Source organism: Crocodylus porosus, unplaced genomic scaffold, assembly GCF_001723895.1.
Source record: "Crocodylus porosus isolate Cpor-Errol unplaced genomic scaffold, CroPor_comp1, whole genome shotgun sequence".
Lineage (NCBI taxonomy): Eukaryota > Metazoa > Chordata > Crocodylia > Crocodylidae > Crocodylus > Crocodylus porosus.
In genome coordinates this window covers 4,781,972-4,794,261 of record NW_017728933.1, presented here as the reverse complement: position 1 = coordinate 4,794,261, position 12,290 = coordinate 4,781,972, and the positions used below count along the sequence as shown (strand labels likewise).

Sequence of the window (12,290 nt, the reverse complement as noted above, 5' to 3'; positions counted from 1 at the left end):
ACGACTGAAAACATGCAGTCCGTGTTACGACTGTGAGAAAACTGGACCTCAAGTAAAACGCTGAGGGGTCAGGATTTCTCAGGCAAGGATTCTAAGGGGTCGTGGAAAGTGTGTGAAGAGCGCTCCCCTTCCTGGTCCATCTCTCCTGAATGTATGGAGATTTGGGCTGCGTCTGCTTTCCCTGGTGGCCTTGGCTTCCAAGTTGCATCTTCCAAACCTGAGGCTTGTGCCTTGGGAAACTGCGTGCGATGATGGGACTCTTACAAGACTGGTCCCCCCCCCGAATTTGGGCTGATGTTGCTTGCATCTGACCCCTGTGGTGGAACCTCTTTCTCTTTCAGTATGAGGTCCAGGGTAGGAGCGAAGCTGCTGTGAGAGAAGAGATGGTGCATCTCGCCAACTGCCTGGATAGCGTAAGTTGAAGCCGTGGGTTGTGTAAGCCGCAAAGACTGCTGGGTGCTCTAGACCTGCAGCCTCTGTGCTGAGTTTCAGAAATGTGCCACCTTGGTCAGAATGCGGGAACGTTTGTTATTGTCAGGACCCAGCCAGTGTTAGCATGAAGAGCGGAAATCCTGTGTTTTGGCAGGTGGGATGTGAATCGTAAAGCCTAGAAAATGAGGGTTGGAGAGGATGGTATTTTATGTACCAAAGCAATGGTATTTTATGTACCAAAGACTGTGGTGGAGTTTGCTGTTGCTGAACCCTCTCTTTTTTTTCTGCTTCAAAATGTGCTCAAGTGCAACGATTTGGCTTGAATCAGGAAGCAAATATGAAGCCCCAGCGGGCTTTCTGACATGAGGAGTCTGACTACGGGACTGCAGTAATCTGCACGGGCATTTAAGCCTGGGAATCAGTTTTGCTTTGTTCTGACGTTGGCTCTGAGCCACCAAAGATGCAACTGGATAGTGGTCTGGGTCCTTTCTCCTGGTGTTTTCAGTATGGGTATACACCTGTTTCTGTAGCTATCTCGGTGCAGTTAGGCACCGGTCCTTTGAGACCAGTAACACCTCCCACGGGGGGGCGATACAGGTTTTGGTAATGTTTTACTTTGGAACCACAGAGGGAAGGCAGAAAGTTTTAGATTCTTTCTGCTGGCTTGCTCATAGCATCTTACCCCTGCTTTACCTTGCCTTGTCCTTCTCCTGCCTTTCCAGATGTACATCATGCTGAATATCCGTGTCGTGCTGGTTGGCTTGGAGATCTGGAAGTACCAAAACCTGATAAGCACCGATGGAAGTGCTGGTGATGTGCTGGCCAACTTTGTGCAGTGGCGAGAGAAGAATCTTGTGACTCGCCGGAGGCACGACAGTGCGCAGTTTGTTCTGTAAGAGCCGGGATTCCCGTTTTGGTGGTGGTTGTTCTTTTCCCCCCATCAGCAGTCATTTTGGGAAGAGAAGCTGCCAGTCAGTGCAGTGTCAGTAACCGGCAGGAACCTTGTAAACACGCAGGTTCAATTCTGGTGGGGGGGGCCTGGGCGCAGGGCTGCTGTGAGCACCCTGAAGCAGCCTGTAGGGCATTCTGCCTGTCGTGGCAGTGCCAGAGTTGAAGCTAGGTGATCTGCTGCCCACCAGAAGGCAAAAATGGAGCTCCTGGCAGATGGAGATGTGACCCACTTGGAACCATTTCTGTCTTGTCTTGTGTGTTATGCCACTGAATATTTTGTTTCTAGAAAGCCAGCAGCTGTGAGTGATTTCACAGGTGTTCCTTTGCCATGAAGCTTGTTGGGGAGACTTGAGCATCCAGGGTTTTTCCCTTGAAAACTCGCTGTTGCAGGCCCACCGTGGTGATGCTGTTTACATGAGCCTCCACTTGTGGAGGGAGTTGGCCTGTCCCTATCTCACCAGCAGTTTGCATTATTAAATAGGAGTCAGTATTTGTGAAGCTGTGTGGGGAGCGCTGTTTTACAGCTAAAGTCCTCTGTGGCCATTTGTGGGCAGACGGTGCCATGGGCCGCTGTATCTTGACAGGCAGCTCCTTGCGTAAATGCTCTGCCCCAGAAAGGTGCACAATCCCTGTCTCCTTCCAGTTGACAGCCAGGCTTAAGAAATCATTGATGGTGAATCGTCAGGGTACTGCTTCCTTGTGCAAGGCAAGGAACCCTAATGTAGTGTCCTGTTGCTCCTGAGCTTAGCCAGGGAATGTTGGAGAAGTCAAAGTAAGAGACGTGGAGGGGAAGAGGGAAGAAAGGCTCGAGGGGAAGGGATTGTGCAATGAGCCACAGTACAAACCTGAAGGGAAAAACGCCATGTAAACGGATGTGTAGAGTTACCCCAGGCGCCTAATGTTGCATTTGCTCTGCGCTAAGCCTGGGAACCCAGAAGTGGTGTGGGTTGCAGAGCTGCTCGTTTTGTTTGTGTTGCCTCTGCCCAGCTAAGTTGATTTTTCTTTCACATTTTCTTACAACAGGAAGAAGGGGTTTGGCGGAACAGCAGGAATGGCCTATGTGGGAACAGTGTGCTCCAAGAACCATGCCGGAGGGATTAATGTGGTAGGGGATCGTTGATATCTCTCTCAGTTTTAAAACACAATGTGCCCTTTGTAGGCCTCCATGCAGAAGCGAGGCCATATGGAGAAGCCGATGGATGCCCCTGGAAGTTAAGCAAAGTACCCTTCAGCAGCTGGCAAGCAGAAAATGTTGTGGCCCCTTTGCTAGGAAGCTCACGTTAATGCAGTGCTTAAGGTTATACGGTTCCTCAGGGTGTGCGAATGCTGTTGATGTCGTGGACAGACCTTCTGCTAATTCTTCCTCTGTTGTGGTTACATGCAGTTTGGACAAATGAGCGTAGAGATGTTCGCGTCCATTGTGGCCCACGAGCTTGGCCATAACCTGGGAATGAACCACGATGATGAAAGAGAGTGCTACTGCGGTGCCAACAGCTGTATTATGAATTCTGGAGCATCGTAAGTGACTTTCCTTGATGCCGAGGTGGAGAAGACTTTTGTAAGGGTCCAGCTTCCGTCTTTGTCCTCAGCATTTATATGGTGCTGTTCATCATGAAGTCTTCTAACCGTATTGTAACTGTAGGTAGCAGTCAGTGAGGAAAGCAAACGTCCCCTGTGTGCTACAGTTTGGGGAACTGAACATTAAATGTCATAGTTTGGAGGAGCCGGGCACATGGTTGTTTGTCGATCGGTGCTTTTTGACCTGTGGTCCGCGGATTCCAGGGGGTCCGCATGCTATGCTTAAGGGGCCCGTGAAAGATGACTGGTCAGTCAAAAAGAGGATTATACCCACACTTGCAATTCACTTCTGTTTGAAATGTCTGCCGGGTTCAGCCTCTCCATTCAAACATATTTAGGGGTCCGCAAATGAAAACAGGTTGAAAACCACTGGTGTAGGTAACATCTGTTCGCTGGTGCCTGGATTTCTGGAGTGGGGCGGCTTGCAGCATTTTAGACAGTTGCAGTAACGGTGCTATAGCAATACCTCGTCAGCGTGTTGGCCCGGTTTAATTAGAGTAAGGGCCTTTGCCTTTCAGAGGTCAGAGACGGAACCTGGGTCCCTTTTAGAAGCTTAATGCTTGTCTTTCTCTGGCACTTGACTCTCACTCTTGCTATACAAATGCTGCCTTCTTCATAACCCATGGTCTTGCTTAACCTGGTGGCAGGCACAGTGAATGGACTGCCAAATACTCTCTGTTGCAGAGGATCCAGAAACTTCAGCAGCTGCAGTGCTGAAGACTTTGAGAAGTTAACTCTCAACAAAGGTGGCAGCTGCCTGCTCAACGTTCCCAGGCCAGATGAAACCTACAGCGTCCCGTTTTGTGGCAACAAGCTGGTGGATACTGGGGAGGAGTGCGACTGCGGTTCCCCAAAGGTTGGTCATCTCTCTGCTGCGTGACGGCTCCTGGGTGCCTCTCTGCCTCGGAGGGGGAACGTAAGTCCGTATGATTCAGTAAATTACTCTCGTCTCTGCAGGAATGTGAGAGGGACCCTTGCTGTGAAGCAGGGACTTGTAAACTCCGAGCGGGTGCTGAATGTGCCTACGGTGACTGCTGTAAAAACTGTCGGGTAAGAGGCAGGAGGAGGCGGTCGCAGCTTTCACTTAAAATACCCTTCGGCAAGTCTGTGACGGGGGAAGTGCTGGCCCTGGCTGGGGAGTCCAGGAGGGAGCTGTCACGTGCTGGGTGGGGACGTGGCATGTATGCAGGTGTGTGTTTGGTACCAGCCGGCAACTGTAGCAGGGTGTGAGGTAGGTTGGTGGGGCTCGGCGCATAGAGGGCGCAGTGCTGCACACCGTGCATCTCATGACTGACTTGCTGTTCCCTTCCCCTTCCCCTGCACACTCCTTTGTAGTTCCTTCCGGGAGGCACCGTGTGCCGGGCAAGTAACAACGAATGCGACCTCCCCGAGTACTGCAATGGGACCTCCCAGTTCTGTCAGCAGGACTTTACGGTGCAGAATGGATACCCGTGCCACAATGAGGAAGCCTATTGTTACAACGGGGTGTGCCAGTACTACAACGCCCAGTGCCAGGCTATCTTTGGCCCAAGTAAGGATGGTGATGAGAGTAAACCCTTCCAAGGCAAATGAATAGAGGGGAATGAGCAAGCTTAGTCAACCATTACAGGTTTTAGGTATGTTTTTAATAGGGAAATTAAAAAAAAAGACACACCTGAAAATTGGCCACATATTGGAAACTGTTTGTAGTATTTATGAGAGTTTTCTTTGCCTGCATAAATTTTCGTTACGTTTACGGACACATTCATGTCTCGAGTACTAATAATTTCCTTGCTGTGATAAATGTGCCTTTTCAGGGCTACGTAGGTAGTTGTGAAGATTTACTTAGCGATATAATTAACTCCTCCTAAGTAACTCTGTTCTCCATATCCTCTGTTAGCCTGAAATGTGAGATTTTTTCGTGACCAGGTCTTTATCTCTCTTGATCCCTCGAAGCATTCGCGTAGCAGGAAGATGGTGGTGTGACTCGATGTGATCCAGGGGCTGGCAAGAAGGGCGGGGAGAGTGATATATATCTATATATATTTTTTTCTCTCTCTCTCTCTCTTACTGGACCTCACTCCCCTAATGCCTGTATGCTGGTGGTCTGGTTTTCCAGGAGCAAAGGCTGCCCCTGACATTTGTTTTGCCGAAGTAAATTCCAAAGGTGACAGGTTTGGCAACTGCGGCTACCATGGCAATGACTACAGAAAGTGTTCCACCTGGTGAGTTGGGTTTAACACAGCAGGGGATGCTCCGCAGCACCGGTCGAAAGCCCTGCATTCAGGTGCCGTGGAATTAGTTGGCTCTTCAGACCTATCTGCATAACAGGGCTTTATAATCGGTGCATCAGACGCATCCTGCCTCACAGTCTACCTTTATACTGGAGGTGTTGTTGTGGAGGGGAAGCAAATTAGCTTGCAAATAGTCTTCTTCTTGCTGTAGCCTCTGGGGCAGCGGCATTGGAGATGGAGGGTGCACGTGCATACGTTTGTAGGGAAACGTCCTTTTTGCTTCTTTCTAGTGTTACAAATAGTGGCCTTTCACTAAGCGTCCGAGTTCAAGCAACTTTCCTGTAAAGTGGAATGGATCAGTTGTTGCCAAGTGGAAAAAGAGGCGCTTCAAAAAAGAAGGACTCTTCCTTCTGTTGCCCTTGAGCTGCTGTAGCTTTTCAGTACATCAGTTTATCTGGTAACTGCCTTTAGCCTCTATTGGGTTATGAGGAGAGGAAGTTGCTCTGTAGCTTTGTCAGTGGTTGCTTCTATCCTACAGAGCAAGTGCACACGTGCCTTCATAGAGACAAGAATAGTAAAGGGGCGTGTTTGCTGTTGCCTGAGGATTGGAACAGCTTGCTAATAGTCAGCTCCGTCTTGTTCTGCATTTCACTTTAGTGGTGATACTGCTGGTGAATGTATCTTCTCCTCTAATTCCTGCTAGCAAGCTTGGGCAAAATGCCCAGCGCATGCTAATTGCTTGCCTTCTCAGAATAGTAGAGCCGTAACCATCCTTTCAATGGCTGCCTCCTAGGAATGCCATGTGTGGGAAGCTACAGTGTGAAAACGTGGGAGCCCTGCCTGTGTTTGGGATAAAACCCGCCACTATTCAGACCCCCATTGGACACACCACGTGTTGGGGCGTGGACTTCCAGCTGGGATCCGATGTTCCCGATCCCGGAATGGTGAACGAAGGGACAAAATGTGACGCTGGAAAGGTAATTGGGAGACATTTTTGTAAAGTGGCGTTTTCGATGTTAGACTGAAATCTTGGCACGTGCATGGACACCGTGCGTGGTGTAAAGCCGTGCACGCTCGTTTAATGCAAAAGGCAGAAACATGTTGGTTTCCCTTCCTGCTTCCCCTCACTGAAATGACCAGTGCCATTCCTGGAAATGAACAATGTGAATTTATTCCTGAAGCATTTTCTTCCTGCCCCCCCACCCTTTTTTTTTTTTTTAAAGGAAACACAAAAGGGAAGATAAGACGTCTCTCCACAAGGGGAGAGCTTGTGTAGATCCCTGCCGTGGCCTGTCCCATTACATTCTGCCGCAGCTCATTTGAGGGCTGCACTTAACCTCTCCCCTTGAATCCTGCTAGCCAGACATGTAGGCTCAGGGCAATTGATAGCTGTTACCCTCTGGTCAGCTGGTAAAAAGGATGGCTAAAAAATCACTTCCACTGCGAGCAGTGGTTGGAGGCCGTTACTGCAGCAAACTAGTTTGCTATTCAAATGAAAGCCTTTAGGGTCAGAAGTTGTGTGCGTCATTTTTGAAGGTAGCGTGGCAGTAAACATACGTGCTGAGCAAGGTAAACCAGGTTTGTACTGGACCATGGGGTGGGGAGAGAGGGAGGGAGGAAGAACATAAGCAGTCCAAAGCCACCTTGGTTTCATTTGCGTGCTCTTGTCTTGCCTCTCCAGATCTGCAGACACTACCAGTGTGTAAGCGTCTCTGTTCTGAATTATGACTGTGACGTAGACAGCAAATGCCACGGACATGGGGTAAGTAAGGCAGGAACTTCCTTTTATGCTGATGTCCAGCCTGGGCTTAGTGCTCCCTCCTCGCTCCTCTGTAAGAAGGGTCAGGGTCCTAGAGTTAAAGACCATTGGAGCAGCTAGAACAACCTCTCGCAAATCGCAAGCCATAGAAATGTACTCGGTTACCTTTGTCCTTAGGTCAGACGGTGTTATTTTAATGGTGAGCTGGCTCTGTTAGCCTTGTGCTGCTCTCTAGGTAAAGAGTAACTCACAGAAAGTTGCTGGACTGTAGCTGTGCCAGTGAGCGTGGCAGCATTGTGAGGTGTTTGGCCGGGAAGCCCCAAGAGTGAGTCTGAGTGTGAAGTAAGCTGTTTGGTTTAGTTAACCTGAAAGGCGTGTTTAGGTCACATGTGCGTCGGGCAATTTTAATCCTTGGCCGGGCAGGTTTTTGCCTGGCTAGCGTAACTCGGGCAGGACGATTATGATGAGTGGGCCTGCTACAGGAATTGCGGGGTAGAGCTCTCCAGTGTGAGTGATGTAGGGTGGGTAGATGAACCCTTGATGGCACTGATCATAGTAATTGCTGTGTGCATGTGATTATACATTTATTTATTTATTTTTATTTTTTAAGGTGTGCAATAACAACAGGAACTGTCACTGTGATGCAGGCTGGGCACCTCCATATTGTGACTCGACAGGATATGGGGGAAGTGTGGACAGTGGGCCTTCCTATAATGGCAAGTAGTGACCAGGCAGCTCTAGGACAGTGGCCTTAGCTGCTGCTGATTGCTGTTTGGGAAGAGGGCAAAGCAAGTGCCTGGTGGCCTCCAAGCAGTTGCATGCTGGCCAGCTGAAGTGCTGGGAAACTGGAACCGTGGCGGGCTCTGTTTGCCAACTTGGGAAGGGTTTGGGTTTGGGGTCCCGTGGTGATAACTGGCAGCATGGTGGAAGTTGAAGGTATTCTAGCCATCTGCACCTGTAACGCTGCCTGCTTTTCCTTCTCTCCTTCCATTTCCCCAGACAAAGACACCTCGCTGAGAGACGGCCTTCTGGTGTTCTTCTTCCTGGTCCTCCCACTGCTTCTAGTTGCTGTGCTGGCATTTGCACGGAGAAACCAGCTGAAGCAAAGCTGCGGGAGACTAATATCACGCTGTCGCTCGTAAGCGAATTCCCACCCCAGGCAGTTTTTTGACAGTCACTTCTCGGGTGGACCAGAGAAGTTTCTTTGCACAGGAGGATTCCAGAGAGCTGGCCTGAGGTGCCAAGTTGATTACCGCCCCCACTCTCTGATCCTGAAGTCTTTAAGGGGTACAGTTGCAGGACTGTGAGCAGACAAGATGGTAGCCGTGCACCCAAGTGCTCCATCCGTGAGGAGTCATTTCACAGTTGGAGACTTCCAACTTTCCTGGTTGTCTGGGTCCAGTCTTTGGCTCATGGGGACCTTAGAAATGATAGTTCTGAGCGGAGGAGGACTCTAGCTAGGCCTGGTCCTAGGGCATCTGTTCTGAGTGGTGGTGGGTGACAGAACAAGGAGCAGTGGTCTCAAGTTGCAGCGAGGGAAGTTCAGGTTGGATAGGAAGGTGGTGAAGCAGCGGCACGGGTTACCCAGGGCATTGGTGGAGTCTCCACCCTTGGTGGTTTTTTAAGGCCCGGCTTGAAAAAGACCTGGCTGGGATGATCTGGGTGGAGCTGGTCCTGCTTGGAGCAGGGGGTTGGACTAGATGTAACGTTGTGAGGTCCCTTCCAACCTTCATTTTCGGTGATTCTGTGAAAAGGAAAGCATGTTTTCCTGGCTGTCGAATGGTAAGAGTAAAATACCCGGGAAACCAATGCTTACAAAATGCTGGAATGTCAGGGTCTCAATGTTGTTTTCCTCGTCACTGATAGTAACATGCCTGCTCAATATATACAGGTCCAATTCCAGATCGCATCGAACTCCTCCTCCTCCCCCTCGGCCTCCTGTAGAGACAGACCGCAGGCAGTTCCTGCAGAGCACGCCATACAATTCGAGAGACATACCCACGGTAGGAGTAACCTGCTTTTCAGCACTCAGACACCGATAGACTGGTCCTGCTTTAAGTAATGAATGTGGGAAGCCCTGTTGTATTGGACACTGAGCAAGGAAGGACTTTTTGTACAAAACTACTTGTTCTTGGCTGGGGGAGAGCGCATGGGGTTTTTGTGGCTCTTAAAATGAAATCACTGTCTCCCTGCGTGAGCTATGCAGGGGTAAGAAATACTAGTGATTGCACTCGGTTCATGGCATGGAGCGTTGTCAGACTCTTAGAATTGTCTCCTAGTATTTACAAAGAGGCCTCGTAAGCTGTAGCCTGCATAACATGTTCTATAAGAGCCTCTGTCAAATGCCATCCAGCCGGGCAGTGCTGTGTAAACAACCAGTGCTCTTAAATGACGAAGACAGTCTCCTCCTGATGTGAAAATGTTTGAGCAGAAGAAAAACTACAGGTGCATCTAAGCATAGGGCAGTAGTGATCTTGCAGCATCGAGAAACAAGCCGGTAGTAAAAATGTCAGCCGGGATGCATGAATTAAAAATGTACTCACATTAAATGTTCAGCTGTAAGAAGAGTTGGGGCCAGGCTACTAATGTGAGATGGTTGAGTCATACATTACTGACTTGTCTCTTTCCTTTCTGGTGCAGATAACTTTGTTTCCTAGCAGCTCTTGGCCTTCATCTTAATCAGGAAGCCTAGTTAAACAAAGCCAAGTGTTGTGGGATAGAGTGGGGACACTTAGTAGCTTTGGCTCAGAAAGCATCTGTTGTCACAAACTTCAGACCTGGAAGGTACAGTGAGTTGTGCCGTTTTATAGTGCCAGCGTCTGTGGCAAAGGCATGCTTGCTGTCATTAGCAAAAGGGACTTGCCAGGAAGGAGATGGAGTGAAGCGTTATTAATTTATATTGCAATGGTGTGGTAGGGACCATGGTTATGCTTGTCTCGTCTTGGGTAGCTGTTGAGCGAGACAGTCTGAAACCACGCTGCAGGCAGTCACGGGGGCAGTGTTGGGGCTCTCCCAGGCAGAGGCATAGCTGAGTCATTCTGGCCAGGGCACTTGGCCTTCCCGTGCCTTGGGTTTCTGTGTGTTCGTGAGCTGTTGCTGTTGCAGAGAAAGGCCTATCCTGGCAGGGAAGTGATGGGACCTTCTTGTAGTGTCTGCCTTCCTCCAGCACACTATCTGATGTGTGGCTTATCCTTTATTTCTAGAATGTGCAGGCCAACCAGTGCCCTGTGCCTGCTTATTCAGTCAATCAGTATCATCAGCATTACCAGCCAGCCTATCACCAGCCTTACTACCATTCTCCGCAGTATCAGGAGCAGCTGCAGCAGAAGTTACCAACCAGGTCTGTAGTGATCTTTCTGTTTGTCATTTCTGAATACAAAGCAGGTGGGTGCGCTGTTGATTAGGGTAGCACATCCAGCCTTCTTCCTGTTCAGCGTCCTGCTAAAGTTTGTATACAGTCTTACTTTTGGTTCCTAGCCTATGTTTTAAAAATGCTAACAGTACTGTGTTAGTGCTGGTGTTTCTAGGTAGGGGAAGCACTTGTTCCTGCTCTGCAGATATTGCTCGCGGTCCTTAGTAGGTTGGTATTGTGCAGGCAGGAGAGTTTGCCCCGACAAAGCCGATTTGGGAAAGATGCAGAACTCCCTGGAAAGGTTGGAGACGCTGGGTCTGCAGTACAGAGGAACTAGGGCAGCCTCCAAATTTGATGCAAGGCTCCAGTGTGGGAGTGGGGTTGAGTGTATGGGAGGGGAGGGAGGAAACACTGAGCACGGGGCCTAGGACGTGGTGGGGAAATAGGAGGAGGAAGAGGGAGGTGTCTTTGATGTACATAGATGCACGCTAACAGTTCCTCGCATCCCCCTCCTTTACAGGCCGCCTCCACCGCAGCAGGGACAATGCATTCCTTCTCGGCCAGCACCTTTACCTCCCAAGTAGCCTCTGAGTCCTCCACCCCTCACCCCAAGCACTGAAATTGTATGTTATCCTCATGCCGAGCAGCCTGTGATTTCCCAGAAAGTCTTCCATTTGCAGCATTGGATAAGGAAAATGAGACTGAATAATAACAAGGACTGCAAAACTTTAAAATACCTCTACCAAAGCTACAGGGACTGAATACGTGAAGCCTGCTTTTAGCCCTGTATGTGCGTCATGGCTTTGCAAACTGACGTTGGACGAGCCAGTTGGAAGCTGCTCGGTCTGCATCAAACTATCCTTGAAGCGTGGCACTTGGGAGTCCTTTGCTTTCCCCGTTTCTTGAAGAGACTTAATCGTGGAGTTTTAATGTGGGTTTTCTTATGTATTTTCATTTCTGTATGTAAAATGGAGGAGGAACGATTAACCGTGCAGGATACAGCTGTCAAAAATGGAACAGAGAAAAATCGGGCCAGTTGAGGGAAACCACTTTGGTTTTGCATGGACCCCATTATATCCATTTATACGTGACTCAGAGCACAAGTGAAATAAGGTCTTGGTATACTTTCAGAGGAAGATAATTTATACTGTAAACGTGAGTGTGTGCGTGCGAGTGTGTGTATGATTGTTAGCGGCATCTAACACTTCACTTTTTAAGCAGCAAAAAATGGATACTTTGTGCTGACTGACACTAAGCTGTAGGGAATGACAGGCAGTAGAAGAGCCGAACTCAAGTGTTTTAGGTAAAAAAAAATCATGTAAGTAGCTAGACCAGCAACCTCTACTAATTCCCCACTAATATTTTTGGTTGGCTTGAAAAGAAAAGGTACGAAAAAAATGCAGCCATTTCTTGGCTCGGGAGAGGGCGTGGTCTTTATTTTGCTATGAAGGCGTATGCAGGAGTCGGGGTGAAGACTATGACGAGGACTGATATGCAACCGCTTGAGGTGTCTCGAGCGCTTCAAAGCCTCGCAGCTCCCTGCACCCAGCGCACACCGTTTTGCACTACCTTTCCCACTTGGATGTTCATGTCAGTCAATCAGGGCTCAGACCACGGTAGATTGGACGGCCGCCCATCTGCGTGTCGTTTGTTTTTGTATTTTCATGTTTTTTAAATTGGGTTTTAAAGCTGAATCTGGAAGAAAAAAGAAAGAAAGATATGTTCATGTTTGGCGTGCGAGCGGAGGTGAAGTGACTTCCACGAGGTTGTGCCGGCTCGGTGGTGCGGGGATCCGGCAAGCGGTGCCGGTCGACTTGCAGCAGTGAAACCTCGAATAAAACTGAAGCTTTTTCACTTTGGCCACTAAAACACTGGTTTTTGTAAACGACCCCCTAATCTTTGCCAACCCCTCATCCCCCTTTAACACCGTTGTATATATGCAAATACAAATCTATATAATGGGCACGTTTGCAGTAATAAAATACTTGAAGTCCTGTGGCGGGCG

At 49.1% G+C, this 12,290-nt stretch overlaps 1 protein-coding gene across 6 annotated transcripts in view; it reads left to right on the top strand.

Moving 5' to 3' along the window:
- The window catches only part of LOC109317409 (disintegrin and metalloproteinase domain-containing protein 9-like), a 35,971-nt gene extending 24,372 nt beyond the window's left edge, over positions 1 to 11,599 (top strand). For 5 of the 6 annotated variants that reach the window (XM_019546075.1, XM_019546074.1, XM_019546073.1 and 2 more), the window contains 15 exons: positions 342 to 413; positions 1,155 to 1,324; positions 2,407 to 2,488; positions 2,768 to 2,901; positions 3,646 to 3,817; positions 3,919 to 4,011; positions 4,297 to 4,492; positions 5,060 to 5,165; positions 5,968 to 6,151; positions 6,856 to 6,936; positions 7,544 to 7,649; positions 7,933 to 8,071; positions 8,825 to 8,936; positions 10,137 to 10,273; positions 10,806 to 11,599. In XM_019546075.1, coding sequence (XP_019401620.1) covers positions 342 to 413; positions 1,155 to 1,324; positions 2,407 to 2,488; positions 2,768 to 2,901; positions 3,646 to 3,817; positions 3,919 to 4,011; positions 4,297 to 4,492; positions 5,060 to 5,165; positions 5,968 to 6,151; positions 6,856 to 6,936; positions 7,544 to 7,649; positions 7,933 to 8,071; positions 8,825 to 8,936; positions 10,137 to 10,273; positions 10,806 to 10,869 — 1,848 coding nt within the window. In that variant the 3' untranslated portion in view covers positions 10,870 to 11,599. The remainder of the gene's footprint in view (positions 1 to 341; positions 414 to 1,154; positions 1,325 to 2,406; positions 2,489 to 2,767; positions 2,902 to 3,645; positions 3,818 to 3,918; positions 4,012 to 4,296; positions 4,493 to 5,059; positions 5,166 to 5,967; positions 6,152 to 6,855; positions 6,937 to 7,543; positions 7,650 to 7,932; positions 8,072 to 8,824; positions 8,937 to 10,136; positions 10,274 to 10,805) is intronic. The other variant, XM_019546072.1, reaches the window with a different exon arrangement.
- Positions 11,600 to 12,290: the final 691 nt, after the last annotated feature.